The following is an 18,825-nucleotide window of genomic DNA, read 5'->3' on the forward strand; positions in this document are numbered from 1 at the left end:
ATTTTCACCCAGAGAACTGTCAGTCACTGGACAGCTTTTCTTTTTCCGATCAGTCTCTTTAAACTGTATATGGTTATTTGGGAAAATCCCAGTAGACTTTCTTAGGAATCTCTGAATACTCTGTTTGCTTGCAATTAATGTGCGAATTTAGATAAGTACAAAAATTTTTCTTTTTCTTAAATTACTGGCACTGTAGTTTTCGCAGTAGCATGAATAGCAGACTCGGTGAGAGGTTTGTAACTCTTAAACAGTATGGAGAAATCTGGCGCTCTCAACAAAACAATTTTGTGTAAGTTACAAAGATTAAACTTCAGTGTTCTCTGTATGTTCGTAGTGTAAGGTACATTATAATGTTCGCATCTTTCTCTTTCTATACTTATGCTGCTAGCATCTATGTGCTAATTTTAGCTCAGACACGTGTTTCTCAAGCTAGCATGAAAAAGAGGCGAATGTTTAACGTTCGCAGGTGTTTGCACGCTTTGCAAGCGGATCGAGGTTTGCGATGAGATGACATTGTGCAGCACTTGGATACAAGTGTATTTAAATACTTTATATTCATTAATGACTTAATGTATAACTCTTGAGCACTTATTTTCGGATTTTTCTCACTTTATTTGCACTCCTTTGGTGCTTGAAGTCACAGACTGTCCCATGTTGTGACACAACAAAAGGACTATATATTTTATTTTGTAGCTTTCACTGCGTTCAAACGATGTCCAAAAATGTTCAGAAGTTCCTCAGAACTACCGTACGTCTCCTGATGAAGAAAATAAGCGAATGCCCCGTTAAAGACTCTCTTCTGTCATGCTAGGGCCTGCTACAAGATTGTCTTAACGAGCAGGTAAAGAAGTGTACCTAATGAAGTGATCCACGAGTGTATCCTGTCATCAAAGGCTTTTCCTCCTGATTATGTAAAACCTGTGAATAATACGTTAGATTTGGTGAGCGGCACCAATGTAGCACTATAGCTGATTTCTGTACAGCTCTGTATGCATAAGCCCGTAACTTTCAGTAGTATATAGGTTGCCATAGTGATTTAGAGGTCTTCCATTTGCCTGGAAGACCTCTCGCATTATTAACGTGAAAGTCGCTTTTTCAAAATTCAGTTTCCTGTTGTAAAATATAATTTATGTATAAATTAATATCCATATGATTTAAACAATTACTACACGATTCCTATTTCAGTCGGGCACAAAACGCACAGCTATATTTTCGGGTCCTGCTGAGCCGAGGTCAGCAGGTTGTTTGCTGCGGTGTCTCCTCCATATCGTCCTACACCGGCTGTACTCGCTCATTCCGCAGCTTTTCTTATCTGTCAAGTTAGTGGGTATATAATAAAGAGAAGAAACTCTCGGTAAGTAATAGGCTGAGTATTTACACACGTTATCCGTGTTTTATTTGTTGTAGTGCAGGGGTACTGCTTTCAGACATTCTATTTGCTAGCTAGAAAACGCCCCCTACCCATAGACTGTATGTAATTTTATGCCCTTACTACACTCAGTGCTGTGGTTGCAAGTATTTGCAGGAAAATAAATGTATATTCAACTAACACTCTTTAATTTTGATAACGTCTTCAAAGTAAAGCTCAGTTCACTTATTGAATCCATGACCCAGATGCTCACTTAGTTTTTTCCATACTATTTAAACCTCTTTTGTATGCAATCTGTTATAGCGTTTTTCCTTCTTAACCAATAACCTCCATGCTCTGATTACTTGAAAACGTCGGTCTAACCTTGAGAATAAGGTGACAGACACCTGAACTCGTGTCTTTATATATAGCTAGTGACAGCAGTTAAACAAATGAATATTAAAATAAAATCTGAATTACAAATACTTGACAGAAACATTAATTGTAGTCAAGGTTATAATAGCTGGGATTTTACTACTTCTCTCTTAGTTTTTTTTTTTGGTTGCTTAATGCATTCACTGTATAATGTTTCACCATCATTGAGTTTAAAGCAGTTGACAGTAGAATAAGAATTTAAAAATATTTCCAGTTGTAAAATTTGTAACTTTCCTCTCCATTTGACAGCCACAGCTATCACACTTTACAGACGCACATTTTGCCCATGTCTATATATATATGCTTGGTTTTAATTCTTTTATTAACTAACTTTTAAAAGCAAGCTTCTTTTTATACTCCTGTGTCACCATTTACATTCACTTTTCTCTTGTGTGTATAGGCAGAATGGCAGTCCCTCCAGCATATGCAGACCTGGGCAAATCAGCAAAGGACATCTTCAATAAGGGATATGGTAACTGGAAGAAAGATAAAAGGCACCTTTATAAGTGTGTATTTGCTGACCTGAAGAGGTCAGGTCTGCGGCTGGAAATGCCTTTTCCAAGCACAGGAAGTAGTATCTCACTGTCATTGTCTTTGCAGGCTTTGGGCTCGTCAAGCTTGATGTGAAGACTAAGTCTTCAAGTGGAGTGGTGAGTTTAACTGTAAATATAACATCCAATGTTGAAATGTAGCTAATGTATACTAATATTGTTATTGTTATCATAGATATGAAATATCAACACATAGGTCAGAGGGTAAAGGGCCTGCAGATCCTAAATGACAAACAAACATTTCTTTCATTTTATCAAATATGTGATTCCATGTTAGTGCTGAGCAGCATGACCAAACATTTGTATCAAGGCACTTTTTTCCTTGCATACTCTTGCATGTTTCATACTCTTGCTCCATAACATTGTATTTTTTATTATTATTTGCATAAATGGGCCTTTCTGTATTTTGGCAGTGGCTCATTCTTCTGCCTGGGGAGTACGAGATTTTAATATCCTCATAAAAATAGATAAATCATAAATAAAATAAATGCTCCACTGTTCTGCTAACAAGAGGGAAATGCAGTAAACTAATGCCAATTTGTGTTACCATATAAAGTCAGCATCTGGCTTGTTTGTGTTGATGTTTCCACAGCAAAGCCATAAAATGTAGCTTTGAACTCCGTTTGGAGTTGGTCTTAACAAGTTTGGTGGTAAAATAATTCTGTCTCCATGTAAAAACACCTGTTAATGTGTTTTCTTTGCCTCGCCCGGTTTCCTGGTGCTGCGTGGTCCTAACAGTTTGTGTTACTGAGTATATTGTTTAGTGATGGAACTTTGTAAAGTAGTGTTACAAATTGTCAATGTTTCATAGGAAGTTATGTCTTGTGTTGTTTGTCCTTTAAAAGTAAGTTAGTTGTGAGTTTATTTTTGAGATTTTTTTTTTTTTTTTGGTTTCATATGGTTATAACCAGTGTTGGTCAAGTTACTTGAAAAAAGTAATCAGTAACTAATTACTGATTACTTCCCCCAAAAAGTAATCCCGTTACTTTACTGATTACTTATTGTCAAAAGTAATTAATTACTTACTTAGTTACTTTTTAAAAACACGATTTACAACCTGAAGAGGTGATAAAGCGATAGATCTTTCAGCCCAATTCTACTTTTTCTGCATAATCCATCATACAAAATGTAATCAAATGGAAAAGTCTCTTTTTAAAACTTGTTTTATTAGTTTTAATCTTTTAACTTTATGCATCAAGCAAAAATTTTATTATATGCAACATTCTCTGACTGGAAGAAATTTGTTTAACATTTAAACCTATTTTCTGCACATTCCAGCACATAAAATAAAATATTTTCTTTGTGTTTACACTCAGTCTTTCAAATAGATGCAAGTGAAACACAGCAGAAAATTAAATAAAATCAAAGACTAGCGGTCCTGTTGCTCTATTTTCACCTGTAAAGCAGGAGTGGGGTAGGCGGAAGTTTGCCCTGGTGCAGGTGTGCCGCAGAATCCGCGAGTTTCTCTGTGAGTTTCCCATTACATGGTAGCGCACTCGGTGCTTGCTTGGAAGTTTAGGGGGTTTTTTTCGCTGTAAAAAGAAGTTTTCTTCCCACGCACAACGGACGCTAATGTTTTTGTCACTTTTTATGGAATCAAACTCAAAATAAGGTCAGTACTTCCACGGTTTAAATGCTGCACGCTCATACTCTCTCCCACAATCGATATATTATCCATTGTTGATCTGCACACAGCTGTTGTCACGAACGTCGCTCTCGCTTACGTCACTGTCATGAGACATTCTCGCAAAAAAATCACGGTTTTAGTAACGCAGCGTTCCTGCGGGAAAGTAGCGGTAATCTAATTACCATTTTTGCAGTAGTAATCCCTTACTTTACTCGTTACTTAAAAAAAGTAATTGGATTACAGTAAGCGTTACTGCCCATCTCTGTATATAACAGGTTTTCACTTAAGATGCTTCATTGTGGTCTTTACAGTCTAACCATTTAAAGACATTACAAAAGAGGTTGATTTTGTTGCACCTTTGAAAACGTCACATCAGGCATGACCTCACGACATCTGGTTTGCTCCCCAGCGCTACATTATGGATAAAATTGCAAGAAAACTTGTGGCCATCGGTTTATTTGTTTTCTTTGGCTAATCCAAGAAGAGGAAAAAAAGCTTGTTTATCCACGATTACTGCAATTTCTACAGTAATATAAATAAAACATAATTTGATCCAAGTCAAACTTAACGATAAATTCAATCTAACTAAACTAAGCACACAAATATGTATTTAGTGAACACACTAAGCATGCAGTGCAGGTTTGAAAAAGTATGTAAAGCTTTGTATTAGTGACTTCTCTAAAACCTTCTTGGAGTCAGGTGCTCCCATTAAGGAGGATGACAAAAGGAAATCTGCTCTTCTCTGGAAGAATTAGTTGCTGCAAAACACACCAGCTTTCGCAGGACCTTTAGAAGGATTGTTATATTGTTATAGAAGTTAAAAAAGAAAACAAAAGCTGTGTTGTGCATTAATACTCAGTGTTTTCAGGAGAATCGTGAAGTACAACTGTTTTGTGAGTTATTACTTTAATCAGATTGTGCTTGTTTGTAATTGTGAAATGAAGATCACAGTTAATTATAAATTGTTATTTATTGTCACAGTGAAAGAAAAATCAGTCAACTTTGTTTTAACTGTTTATTTAAATTCTGAGATATAAATTAAACGGATAATTGTTTTGACTCCTGTTATTATGTTTGGTGTAAAATCTAGAAAATATATAAAGACAGTCTGAAATAGATAGAAGTGAACTTCTGACAGCAGCACAAGGGTCAGAAAAAGTGAACTGGTTTATATTTAGAAAACAGTAAAATCAGAAAAATAAGAAAACTAAGGTATATTTTAAAAAAAAGGTTAAAGTACTATACAAGAGTAATTTGTACAGTGCACAAGTGTTACCATACACTAAAATGCACATCAGACTTATTAACATTTGTATGTATGACAGATAACAGACTTTTCTAACCAGTATCGTTTTCCCTCATTTATTTGTTTCAGGAATTTAAAACATCAGGCTCATCCAATGTCGATACCAGCAAGGTCACTGGAACCCTTGAAACCAAGTACAAATGGGCTGAATATGGGCTGACGTTCACGGAGAAGTGGACCACGGAAAACACTCTCGGGACAGAAATTTGTGTTGAAGATCAGGTAATTTATATCTTGGCTATAGTGTTGACCATTCCAAATATGAAATTGGAAAGTAAATTAATTTTTGTTTTTTAGATCACCAAAGGCCTGAAACTTACATTTGAGACAACGTTTTCACCTAATACTGGGTAGGTTATTTACTGATTGGAAATTCGTGATTGGCAGCCTGTTACTAACTCAGTAGTCTTATGTAACATGTTCATTTTAATTTCACAGCAAGAAGAGTGGCAAGGTTAAAACGGCTTATAAAAGGGAGTACCTTAATGCCGGTGTTGACGTAGATTTAGACTTTGCTGGTCCTACTATTCATGGAGCAGCAGTGGCCGGATATGAGGGATGGTTGGCAGGTTACCAGATGACCTTTGACACGGCTAAATCCAAGATGACCAAGAGCAACTTTGCTGTCGGTTACAAAACTGGGGACTTCCAGCTCCACACCAATGTGTATGTTTTTTGAAGACAATATTTTAATGATTTCTAATAGAATTTATTGATCCGTGAGTCAAGGTGTAATGTGCATTTGTTTCCCCCCATTTTCCTCAGAAATGATGGTTCAGAGTTTGGTGGCTCTATTTATCAGAAGGTCAATGATGACCTGGAGACCGCTGTGAATCTTGCCTGGACAGCGGGCAACAACAGCACTTCCTTTGGAATCGCTGCTAAATACCAGTTAGACTCCAGTGCCTCCATATCAGTAAGATATTCTCACATTTTCTTACATTTTAAAGATATTATAAAGTCTAGTTTGTAGTCCAGAATAAAAGACTAACAATGATTTCATGTGGGTTTTTTTCCCTGCAGGCTAAGGTGAATAATGCCAGCTTGGTAGGAGTTGGGTACACCCAGACTCTCCGGCCCGGTAAGAACAACCTCATTAATAATGTCCAATAAAAACACTTCTATATCTTAAGGACCTCGTTTCATTAAGTTCACTTAATATTTCAGGCATGAAACTCACCCTCTCTGCACTTGTTGATGGGAAGAATATCAATGCTGGTGGCCACAAACTAGGTCTAGGCCTAGAATTGGAGGCATAAGGATAATGTCTGCTACTTCATAAGAAGAGGAAGGATTATCGGCAGAACCTGACCTTCTGCCTTCCTGTGTGGTCAGCAACGTATATTCTAACGACTAAGCCAAAACAAAGTAGAACCCCCAGGACACAAGCACTGATGAGATGGAAACCTTTCCACCTACTTCCTTTGATTGTGGTTACAATAATTAGTCAGTCACATGTATTTATTAATCAGCTATTACTCCTTTCAATTTACCATAATGATAATTATAGAAAAACCTTCCACTCGCTGTTGAACATGAGCTTTTTTTTGAGTTTGACGAAGACAAAGAGTGGTTTTCAAAACAAAAACTTGTTCCTTTGCTAAAGTGTGATCACATAGAATGTAAACCTGAGGTGTTATTTTGCACAGTAGGATTTTTCCCTTAATTAAGCTCTTCCTCCTTTGTTTTATTTGCACATTTTATTTATGTTTTGGTAGTACTGCCTGTGGAAGGGTTACTCCAACAAATTATGCTATGAAGACTGAAGCCAGCCTCCTGGCTGTGCTTTAGTTGTTTTCTTTGAGAAAACAACTAAAGAGCAGTTTGACTGATGTTTAAATGTTCTGACTGAAGAGTTTAGGACCTCTGCTAGCTGCTTCTAAGTTGCAAGGCTATGCTAAATACATTTTTATTTCCCTCACTGTGGCTTGAGTGACTGAGTGAATTATCCACCTTACTTCCCCTTTGAGGACTGTGACACTAATCAGGGAGCTGTTTGTGTGTTGGTGTGTGTCTACCTTTACAATAAAGTCCTGAAATCAACCTTTCTTCTCACCTCTAATTTGATGCCAATTAGAGGATATTATACAAAGTCAGCTTATTTAAATTATGCAATAACAAAACACGTGCAATTTACTTTAATCAAATACTCACACAGAAGGAAGGTTAGGGTAGATTGCAGTCGACTGGATGGTTTTCTTACGCCTCTCAGTTGAGTGCATAATCCTAGCTACAGTCGCTCCTATAGGACAAACATGTTTGAGCCAGTCAAGAGAGATCAAAAACAAAATTTTAGTTAAGTTTAGACTGTACCCCATAACTTCCACAGTTGGCTTGCTGACGTGTTTCTACTACTGTTTGCATAAAAACATTTTGTAATATCACTTAGCAAAAAACAGGGAATAATCTGTTTCTATCCCGGAGTTACTTCAAAAACTGGCAACCTTTGATCTGTAGTGAATGCATTCATATTCTGGACTGGATTAACCACAAAGATTTTTCCTATTGCGTAAGCGGTCAGTTCACTGTTTACCTCAGCTGTCAGTGCCATGTGAGAATCATCCACCTTTATTTACTCTAGAAGAGGCTTTAAAACTTTGTCAAAGGAGATTTTGAATATGTGAAGCTCACTTCTGACCAATGACAGCAATTTTAAGGTGAGTTGTTAAGTAACAGTTGTTGTTTTTGGTGCTGTTAGCCAGGGTTAGTGAAACTGTCTTTCTAGATATTTCTAGACAATAAAGGATTTTATTTATTGGAAATTATTATTCTTATACTCTTAGTATTCTCATAACCTTTTTATTATTGTAAAATTTTGCCAAATGCTTGTATTTTTTCACAGTAAACCCCCCCCCAAAAAAAAATCTGAACAATAAAACAAATTGGTGGTTGGCAGGCTACCAGATGACCTTTGACACAGCTGAATCCAAGATGACTAAGAGGAACTTTGCACACAGTAGAATTTGCCCTTATTTAAACCCTTTCTACTTTTGTGTTTTGTTAGTACTGTGCTACCCGTGGAAGGGTCACTAACAAAATATGTTCTGAAGACTGAACCCAGCCTCTTGGTTTGGACTTGTTTCCTAGAGAGGCTTGATTGTGCTCAGTTAAGAGTTCAGGACCTCTGCTACCTTCAATAGCTGCTAAGTTGCAAGTCAATGCTAAATGCATTCTCATTTTCCTCACTGTGGCTTGAGTCACAGACTGAGTGAATTAAACACTTTACTTCCCATTTTTGGACTGCGACACTAATCGGAGCTGTTTGTGTGTCCTTGACAATAAAGCACTGAAATCAACATTATTCTCACGTGTAACTTGATGCCAATTAGAGGATATTATATGAAGTCAGTTTAGTGAAATAATGCAAAAACAAAACACATGGAGTTTTTTTTTTAATTTTTTTAATCAAATCCTGTTGTATAACTTCAGTACTGCGCACTAGCAGCAACCCAGTGTTTTCCTATAAAGTGTATAAGTTGTTGCACTTCTCAGATATGCACTATAATTTGATGGCCAGGGTGACTCCATCTCCCACTGTCAGCATGTTCAGATTAATTCGGGCATCTCTGTACAGCTTCCTGTTCAGCTTGTCAATGGCCACAGTGTCGGCGTCATCTGGGGACGGATTCAGCACCTTCCCACCCCACAGCACCTGCAGCACCAGACACATTTTTATAGAGGTTTTGCCGCTTGAACTGGCACGGTGCAAGAATTTGTGTGTTTCGTGCTTATTTTGGTTGTAGCGCTTACATTGTCGATAGCAATGACGCCTCCTTTTCTCAACAGCTGCAGAGACTTCTCGTAGTAGTTGTCATAGTTAACTTTGTCAGCATCGATGAAGATGAAGTCAAATGTTTCTGCTTGGCCAGAAGACAGGAGATCATCTGAAAGAAACAATGAAACCGAGGGGTAACATGTCCATCTCAGGGTATTGTAGCTGTTACACAGCTGGTGTACTACAAAGCAACTTTGACACAGCTTGGCTTAATTTGCATCAACTGCAAACCCTCAGCAGAGATAGTGGCTAACACAGTGGTGATCATCGTCTCTCTTTGTTAACCCAGGCTTTCTGCTTCAGGCTCTGTGCACGCTCACATAAAAGGATGGATGGATCAACCAAGTGCCATTTACTTTTAGTCAGATACCTTATCAGAAGAATGTGTGATAGAAATCTATAAAGAAAGGGCTATGAAACAATATATATAATACCAAGAGCCAACATTGGTGCTGCTCATCATTAATGGTGAATTCATATGCAACCACTCTGTGTGCCTTCAGTGCTGGATTTTATTTCAAATTTGACAGCTGCACACGAGCTTTGAAGCCTTTATTACTTCATCATAATTAAAAAGAAAATGTTTTTTTTTTTTTAATTTGACTTACAACAGTAAAAAGCTCACATTTGGCAATTTTCTATTAAGACGCATATTTAGAGAAATTGCAGGTCATCACCCTGGAAATGATTGTTCAGTGGATGTGGAATGACCCTTACATGACTTATTTCTAAGTAGGCTCACCGGATCTACCACCTCCCAAATCCCACTTTAACATCTGAATGTAAGACTATAAAGTACTGCTTTACTTGCAATGTTACTTTAGTAGTTATTTAGTATTTATTAAATCATACATGGTGAAAGATTCCAGAAAGTTATTTTAACGATCCATGCTACCCTGGTACCAAACTCTCTGACTCAAACCTCCGTTAAACTGTATCTGCAACAGGTATTATCTTTTTCAACAAGTTGAACTTGTCAAAAACCTTTACCCCAGCTGAAGTACTAACAGAGCAACACCCCCAGAGTAATTAAATCAGTTGTTGGACGCAGATTACCACAAACTGCTCTGTCCTACTAAAGGAAATTGAATGCATCCTCAGACCTTTGGGAAAGACATTTTTGAACATTTTTATCAGTAACATGCAAATCTCCAGTTAAATGTATGAGAGCAAATAAAGAGAAACATTACCATACCTAAAGTTTTCAGTGCTGGCTGAATGCGCAGATCAATTTTTTTCTCGACTCCAGCCTGTTAATGGAAAGAAACAATGTTTTAAAGAGTAAAAGAAGTGAAGGGTGTGTCACAAAATATCAGGAAGCCTGTTGCTGATACATTTATCTGCATGATTATTCAGTTACCTTTCAGAGTCCGTTACATAGATGTATTGTGTAACACTTGTTCTTACCTAGATTATTATGTTTAAAGCGCTATATAAGAATCAGACCATTTAAGCTCTTCAGGTTCTGTTGACACAAATCACTGCTAAGAGATTTGTCTTTCGACAAATATTTTCTTGCTTGATTTTAGATTTTATAATTACACTGCCATAGTCAACTCCATCATAGACGAATCATCTGAATATTTCTTATATATCAGTCATTTAAAAAATAAAAACCTGCTAAATCATTTTTGTTTAATAAAGTGATATCTTTGGGATATCTATAATCAGTTACAGTAGGCTTTTCTTTTACTCAACTATGTGCAAAGAGTCAGACAGAGCTGTATACTTCCCCTGTGATGACTGATCATCCTCTGCACTGTTCGGTACTTTGTTATAAGCAGTATCCTAATTTTTGCCTCATAACTTTTGCACTGTCCACTTCCTGCTGTGACAAAACAAATTTCCCACGTGTGGGACTAATAAAGGTTATCTTATCTTATCTTATTACATTTAATAAAACAATAAAACACAGATTTGAAGCATACCTCTTTCCAGAAGGGTTTACCAATGTTGGTGTACTCTTCACTGATATCGCATGCTATCACAACTCCATCTTCAGGCAAGGCCAGTGCCATGTTCAGTGTGTTGTAACCTGTATAAACTCCTATAGACGCAAGAAGAAATCATCATTGTGCATGACAACAGAAAGGGGGTGTGATATACTGCATACTTTAATACAGTTTTCTCTATTTTTTTTTTTTTAGCCAATTTATAGGAATTGATTTCCTGACCACATCTGCACATTCCTAGGATTCTAGCTTTTTACATGTGTGGATATGCAGGACGGGAGCACCTCACTGATGAAATGAAAGAATTTTAAGAGTAAGGATGTGTCTTTGTCTTCAAAATAATTTAAAGTAAAATATTTTTTTTATTTTAAGGAGCAACAAATACAGTCAAACTCGTGCTTTCTCATGCTTAAAATTATTAAACAGATAAGTCAATAGCCTATTAAGCCACAAACATCCCTAAAAAGACATCTATATAGTACTGATCCATCAAAAAAAAAAATATATGTGTGTGTGTGTGTGTGTGTGTGTGTGTAAATGTGTTGTGTTAGTGTGAGTGTGGAAAGAGAGTGTAGATGATGAGTAAAAAAACACCCAGCACGCCCCTGCGGGCGGTTTATCCTTCAAGCTCGGGTCCTCTACCAGAGGCCTGGGAGCTTGAGGGTCCTGCGCAGTATCTTAGCTGTTCCCAGGACTGCGCTCTTCTGGACAGAGATCTCCGATGTTATTCCCGGGATCTGCTGGAGCCACTCGCCTAGCTTGGGAGTCACCGCACCTAGTGCTCCGATTACCACGGGGACCACCGTTACCTTCACCCTCCACATCCTCTCGAGCTCTTCTCTGAGCCCTTGGTATTTCTCCAGCTTCTCGTGTTCCTTCTTCCTGATATTGCTGTCATTCGGAACCGCTACATCGATCACTACGGCCGTCTTCTTCTGTTTGTCTACCACCACTATGTCCGGTTGGTTAGCCACCACCATTTTGTCCGTCTGTATCTGGAAGTCCCACAGGATCTTAGCTCGGTCATTCTCCACCACCCTTGGGGGCATCTCCCATTTTGACCTCGGGACTTCCAGGTTATACTCGGCACAGATGTTCCTGTACACTATGCCGGCCACTTGGTTATGGCGTTCCATGTATGCCTTGCCTGCTAGCATCTTGCACCCTGCTGTTATGTGCTGGATTGTCTCTGGGGCATCTTTACACAGCCTGCACCTGGGGTCTTGCCTGGTGTGATAGACCCCAGCCTCTATGGATCTTGTACTCAGAGCTTGTTCTTGTGCTGCCATGATTAGTGCCTCTGTGCTGTCTTTCAGTCCAGCTTTGTCCAGCCACTGGTAGGATTTCTGGATATCAGCCACCTCCTCTATCTGCCGGTGGTACATACCGTGCAGGGGCCTGTCCTTCCATGATGGTTCCTCGTCTCCCTCCTCTTTCTTGGGTTTCTGCTGCCTGAGGTATTCACTGAGCACTCGGTCAGTTGGGGCCATCTTCCCAATGTATTCTTGGATGTTCTTGTCTCATCCTGGACTGTGGTGCTGACACTCACCAGTCCCCGGCCCCCTTCCTTCCGCTTAGCGTACAGCCTCAGGGTGCTGGACTTGGGGTGAAACCCTCCATGCATGGTAAGGAGCTTTCTTGTCTTTATGTCAGTGGCTTCTATCTCCTCCTTTGGCCAGCCTATTACCCCAGCAGGGTACCTGATCACGGGCAGGGCGTACGTGTTGATGGCCCGGATCTTGTTCTTACCATTCAGCTGACTCCTCAGGACTTGCCTAACCCTCTGCAGGTACTTGGTGGTTGCAGCTTTTCTAGCGGCCTCTTCATGGTTCCCATTGCCTGCGGGATCCCCAGGTACTTGTAACTGTCCTCTATGTCTGCAATGTTGCCTTCTGGTAGTTCAATCCCCTCAGTTCTGACTACCTTCCCTCTCTTTGTTACCATCCGACTACACTTCTCCAGTCCGAACGACATTCCAATGTCATTGCTGTATAGCCTGGTAGTGTGGATCAGTGAATCGATGTCTCGTTCACTCTTGGCATACAGCTTGATGTCATCCATGTACAGGAGGTGGCTGACAACTGCTCCGTTCCGTAGTCGGTATCCGTAGCCAGTCTTGTTAATGATCTCACTGAGGGGGTTCAGGCCTATGCAGAACAGCAGTGGGGACAGAGCATCTCCTTGGTAGATCCCGCACTTGATGGTGACTTGTGCTATGGGCTTGGAGTTGGCCTCTAGTGTTGTACGCCACATCCCCATTGAGTTCCTGATGAAGGCTCTTAGGGTCCCATTGATCTTGTACAATTCTAGGCATTCCAGTATCCAGCTGTGGGGCATTGAGTCATAGGCCTTCTTGTAATCAATCCAGGCAGTGCACAGGTTGGTCAGTCTGGTCTTGCAGTCTCGGCTGACTGTTCTGTCTACCAGTAGCTGGTGTTTTGCGCCTCTGGTATTCTTGCCAATTCCTTTCTGTGTCCCACTCATGTATTGACCCATGTGCCTGTTCATCTTAGCCGATATGATGCCTGACAGGAGCTTCCATGTAGTACTGAGGCAGGTTATTGGTCGGTAGTTGGAGGGGACCGGTCCCTTCTTGGGGTCCTTGGGGATCAGGACCGTCCGACCTTCGGTTAGCCATTCCGGGTGTCTCTCGTTAACTAGCAGCTGGTTCATTTGTGCTGCCAGACGCTCGTGGAGTGCAGTCAGCTTCTTTAGCCAGTAGGCGTGAACCATGTCGGGCCCTGGTGCTGTCCAACTCTTCATACTGGAGACCCTTTCTTGGATATCTGCCACTGTGATGGTTACTGGACCCTGTTCAGGGAGGTCGCTGTGGTCTGCCCTCAGATCCACTAGCCACTGAGCATTGCCGTTATGGGTTGCGTCCTTCTCCCATATGCTCTTCCAGTATTGCTCCGTCTCCAGCCTTGGTGGTGCTGTTCTCTTATTATTGTTCCCTTGCCACTGAGAGTACACCTTTGCTGGTTCTGTGGAGAACAGCTGGTTTATTCTCCTGCCTTCTATCTCTCTGGTGTACCTCCTCAAGCGGCTGGCCAAGGCTGTGAGTCTTTGCTTGGCAGTTTCCAAGGCCTCAGGTATGGACAGCTTGCTGTATTTCTTATGCACCTTCTTTGTCGCACCTTTCTGCAACTCCGTTAGTTGGCTAACCTCCCTCCGTGCTACTTTGATCTTGCCCTCTAGCCTCCTTCTCCATGGAGGGTACTGCCCCTTGTGGCTGTTCAACTTGTAGCCAAGCATCTCACTGATCACTGCTGCCGTATTGTAGATCAGCTTGTTAGTGTCGGTAATCGTGGTTGTAGGTATTGCCCGTAGTGCTGCATTAACATCATCTAGCAGACCTTCTGAGGGTACTTCACGTAATCTTGGTAACCGGCTACGGGGGATCCAGGTTTCAAGCTTGGCCATTATCCTATTTTTCAGGTCAGTTCCTCTCGCACTCAACGATCCTTCTCCTATCGCACTTGGGGCTATGTACCCAATCTCGGGTGGGGGTGATGATATCTCCCCCCTGACCTGGCGTCCTGACTCCTCCTTGCCGTAGCATTTGTGTTGTACCTCGTCAATCTCTAGCTGTGAGAGCAGTCCCTTCTTTCGAATGTTGGAACACTGAGCTACTAGTTGTTTCGCCGTCATTGTGGATGTTGGGTATCGAAGAATCCATAGGTCCGTCATCCTATTCATGTAGCCCCTTCCGCCGGGGTTACTTGCGTAGTAGCATTCCAACAATGCCCTGTTTTCGTCTCTTGCCCACCGATGCCTTCTTGTTCCAGTAGCCCACTTTTCGTCAGGGTGCCCTGGTTCCTCAACACCTGACGCGGACCTTGTTGATCCGGGCGACGTCCGAGCCGGCATGCCTTCATATTTATCTGTCTCGCTCATGTCTGCGGTAGGCTCGCTTAGCATAGGGGGTTGCAACGATACTCCTATCGATATTGAACCGTTCGATACAGTGCTTTCGGTTCAGTACGCATATGTATCGAACAATACAAAATTTTTAATTTATTTTATCAACTTTTCTTCTGACGATGCTGTCTGTGTTGAGAGCTCAGTGGATCTGCGTTCGACTACTCCGCCTAGGCTGCACTGTCAAGCGCAGATCCACTGAGCGCAGCGCAAGCTAGCAAGACAGAAGCTAAGCTCGTTGCAACATGGCAAATTGAACCTCCCCCACCCTCATTCAGATCTGGCCTTTGGAACTATTTTGGTCTTCATGTGGAGTATGACCCTGAAGATAAGCGCATCATGGACAAAAGTAAAACAGTATGTCGGTTGTGCCAAGCAAAGCTCAATTACATGGGTGGGAATGCATTTATCGAGACTTTCAACCCCAGTAAGGCCAATTATTGATCTTCGGATCCACATTATGTCAGCAGCCATTCTCCACCTATGTTAAAAACAAACAGCGCTCACACCTCACAGAAGAGTGTGTGTGTGTGTGTGTGTGTGTGTGTGTGTGTGTGTGTGTGTGTGTGTGTGTGTGTGTGTGTGTACACACACACATACACACACAGGAACAGATTAGTGATCGATTTAAATCTCGCTGTAACTGGAAAACATCTCAAACTGCATGTCACATTGCTACTGAAGTTTGCATGCGTTTGGTGGTGATGGAGAAAGTAAAATATTTTTATCCTTGATTCTAATCTGCTGCCAACTGCAACTACTAAAGCACATATTAGAAAATGGATTCAATCATTAAAATCGAGTTTACTTTGGTCCTAAAGAACTAAAGCAGCTTCCACAGCTCCTTGATTGATTGATTGATTGCTAAACATGCCAAAAAAAAGGTTCAGTCCACTTTGAAGACTTGCCTGCTCTATGTCCTGCTCTCTATGCAATATCCTGTGCACTCCAAGTAGCCAGTGTTTTTTTGTTCATATTGTGCAATGTTACTGTGTTTGAACAGGTGAAAAAAAGGGAAAGCTTAGTCATAAAAGCTGCGCATGTTTTTATCAGTTTGGATGTTCGTGTGATGTCAAATTCGTCACCCTTACCAATCTCTATTGCTTTCTTAGCTTTTATTAGTTTGGCCAAATTGGCCAACAACTGTGACTCTTCAGAGGCAACCATCATCCCGTTCCAGGAGTCTTCCATTGTTCTCTGAAAGCAAGCGGAGCGGAAGCCAGTTACATAAAATTTCATAATGCCATATGAAACCTGATTAGATTTATTACAATAGATTTGCCAGAGCACAAGCGGCAAGACCTCCTTACCAATTTGAGTTTTTTCAGCACCGGATGCTCCCTCACGGAGTGATTGACAACATACTGTAACAGTGGATTTTCTTTCCCCCCGCAGTGACTTTTGGAGATGCTCATTCTGGAAGATTTCTTTCTTCCTGAGGGCACAAACAACCCATAAAAAAAACATAAGGATCTTAAGAGCACAATGATGTCAGAGGACTCCTAGCCAGCTTAAATATATTTCAGGAAACCTAAGATCTAGTTAATAAGTAGAAGTTATTTGATTAAGTTCAAACCCAAACGATTTCAACAGGGAAATTAAATTATTGCAGCAGCAGCAAAGACAAAAAATTAATATTGAATACTGTAAGATAAGATAACCTGACATCTTTTGTTAAATATAATTTGGTAGACATAGAACATATCCATGTGGCATCTGTAAATTTGTGTAAATATGGGGCCTAATTTACTGTAAAATGGCATTTAATCAGCTGTAAAAATATGACTTAAGGAGGAAGGAGAAGGAGTTTTTCTAACATTTTTACACTCATAAACTTTTATAATTTAAACTGAGCAAACTGTATGGGATGATTCTAAGACTGAAGTCGAGAATAAATCATTTATTACATTACAAACAATTATTATTTGCACGTGAACCATGCAATTTGTATTGTAAATGTCACTTCAGAAGCTGTTGGGGTTTTTTTTGTAAGTCTATCAAGCTCAACAGTAGCTAGAAAGTGAAGCAAATATATGATTAGAAGAGGACTTTGTACTGCAAAGCCTTACACTAGGTGTTCACTCAGTCTTATACAAACTTTATGCATTACATAATATAATCTGAATCTAAAAATAGGATTGATGTGATCATGGAGGCTGTGTTTTTTTCTTCAGATTCAGCTTCTCATAAGTTCATTAGTGCACCAACATATTCTTCATCTTATGTTGCACCAAGGTAATTCACACAATTTACAACTTAACTAAAAGCCAGATCACTGGAAACCGCATATTTATTTCAATAGACCCCAAATCAGCATCGAAGCTCTTACCTCTTAGATAAACGGCATAAACACAAACTCGAAGTGTTTACAGCGACAAAACATGAAGTGGAATATTTTTTTTGTTTAATTGTCTGTATTAACAGGAAGGAAAAAAATACGATTAACAGATCCTGAGATATGATTTTTTTGAAAATTTCCCCGTTCAAAACAACGCAACAAATACAGGCTAAGCCTAAACATAACTTCCAATAATAAAACCACTATAACCCTGAAGCTTTTAACTTGCGGTAATAAATAAATACAATTTTAAAAAATACCATAGAAGTCTGAGTCACACACAATTCTCCTGTATTCCACTCATTAATAATAAACATAAAAAACAAACACCATGGTTCGGCTTTAAGTCACCTTGCGCACACCTTGTTACAGACAGGCTTTCTTGCTTTAGCGACGACGTCACGTCATAAAGATTACTTTCTGTAGCATTGTCCGCCTTTGAACTTACCGATAAAATAGCCGGCAACAAAAACAATACCAAGCGTGACGGAGCCCACCAGCGCTTCTTTAGAAACGATACGAAATGACATTTCTTTCACAAATTCAGCGCTGTTTGAGCTCTTCCGGGTTTCCTCGCCACTGTACCGTAATACTACGCGTAAAGGCGCCGCTCCGGGGTGGGTGAAAGGCGATTACAATTCTACAAGTCTGCGTCTCCTACTGTTTTGTGTCCTGCTTGGCACAAAACACCACGATTCAAATGTAAAATCAAAACAAACAAGAGAGGCAATTCAGAAAGAAAGGGTCACAAGAAGGGAATGTGTGTTTTGATAAACATAATAATTACAGTGGCGGAATCATTTTAACTAAAGGGAAAAACATGTTGCATACCCACTCAGGGTTTTAAATAAACTGTATACTGTAGCTGCAATCGACTACACGAAAACGAGAACTCACCGCAAAGTAGAGACGGGTCTGGTGTGGTTGGTCTGGAGGGGCGACAGAAACGCGAATAACTCAATTCCTGCTTAACCAACCTTAAAAATATGGCCATTCATGTATTCATAGTGGCGATCATGTGACCTGCTTCAGCTCTCCTGATAGGACTGTAAAACAGAAACCTAACGGCAGAAAGAAAATGGATCGCTATGATTTAAAGATGCGAGGAGACAAATATCAGAAAGTGTAACTGTAATCCTAATAAAACACGCACATTCGCAGATTAAATAAATTTTAAACAGATTAATGTGTATTTCTAATGATCAACAAGTACCTGAACTAGAAGTACGTTTCATGCAGAAAGTTAAAAGTTTTCATTTCTATAGTTCTGCACTATAAAACGTCATTGTAAGTATACTTTTTGTTACTTTTGTTACTAATTTTATGATGTTATATATTTCATGTTTCTTCGTGTAGAGCATTGATGGGGTTAAAGTTGGATGCCATTGCATAATCCCCTGGTTATCCTTCCACTGGTTATTGTTCTAGTGGTGCAGCCGACTCACTGTGACTCATCATTTATTTGGTTAATTTATTTCTGAGAAACATGGTTTACTGTAAAGTCTACTCAGGTTTTATATGAAGTCTAAATCTGCAAAGTAAATACAGCTGTTATTGTAGTAAAGTAAAAAT

General features: G+C 39.9%; 2 protein-coding genes across 3 annotated transcripts; one reads left to right on the forward strand and one right to left on the reverse strand.

Annotated features, from left to right (window-relative positions):
• Window positions 1-1,200: 1,200 nt before the first annotated feature.
• LOC102291507 (voltage-dependent anion-selective channel protein 2) lies at window positions 1,201-7,310 on the forward strand. The gene is made up of 9 exons (XM_005919612.3): window positions 1,201-1,354; window positions 2,184-2,255; window positions 2,384-2,433; window positions 5,337-5,489; window positions 5,565-5,617; window positions 5,706-5,933; window positions 6,033-6,183; window positions 6,291-6,348; window positions 6,435-7,310. Exons 2-9 carry the CDS (start codon window positions 2,189-2,191, stop codon window positions 6,524-6,526), a joined length of 852 nt encoding a protein of 283 aa, XP_005919674.1. The 5' UTR covers window positions 1,201-1,354; window positions 2,184-2,188; the 3' UTR covers window positions 6,527-7,310.
• A 1,417-nt stretch (window positions 7,311-8,727) lies between these two features.
• LOC102290771 (catechol O-methyltransferase domain-containing protein 1) lies at window positions 8,728-18,288 on the reverse strand. 2 transcript variants are annotated; one of them, XM_005919609.3, is made up of 7 exons: window positions 18,151-18,288; window positions 16,226-16,350; window positions 16,007-16,112; window positions 10,971-11,089; window positions 10,238-10,292; window positions 9,018-9,151; window positions 8,728-8,919 (listed from the first exon to the last, which is right to left on the reverse strand). In XM_005919609.3, the coding sequence occupies exons 1-7, from the start codon at window positions 18,245-18,247 to the stop codon at window positions 8,767-8,769; spliced, it is 789 nt and encodes a 262-aa protein (XP_005919671.1). In that variant the 5' UTR covers window positions 18,248-18,288; the 3' UTR covers window positions 8,728-8,766. The 2 variants fall into 2 exon arrangements, with proteins under 2 accessions (XP_005919671.1, XP_005919672.1); XM_005919610.2 differs by lacking the exon at window positions 18,151-18,288 and adding an exon at window positions 17,702-17,855.
• Window positions 18,289-18,825: the final 537 nt, after the last annotated feature.

This window comes from Haplochromis burtoni, unplaced genomic scaffold (genome assembly GCF_018398535.1).
Source record: "Haplochromis burtoni strain Fernald_Lab_line unplaced genomic scaffold, NCSU_Asbu1 Contig_37, whole genome shotgun sequence".
Taxonomy (NCBI): Eukaryota; Metazoa; Chordata; class Actinopteri; order Cichliformes; family Cichlidae; genus Haplochromis; species Haplochromis burtoni.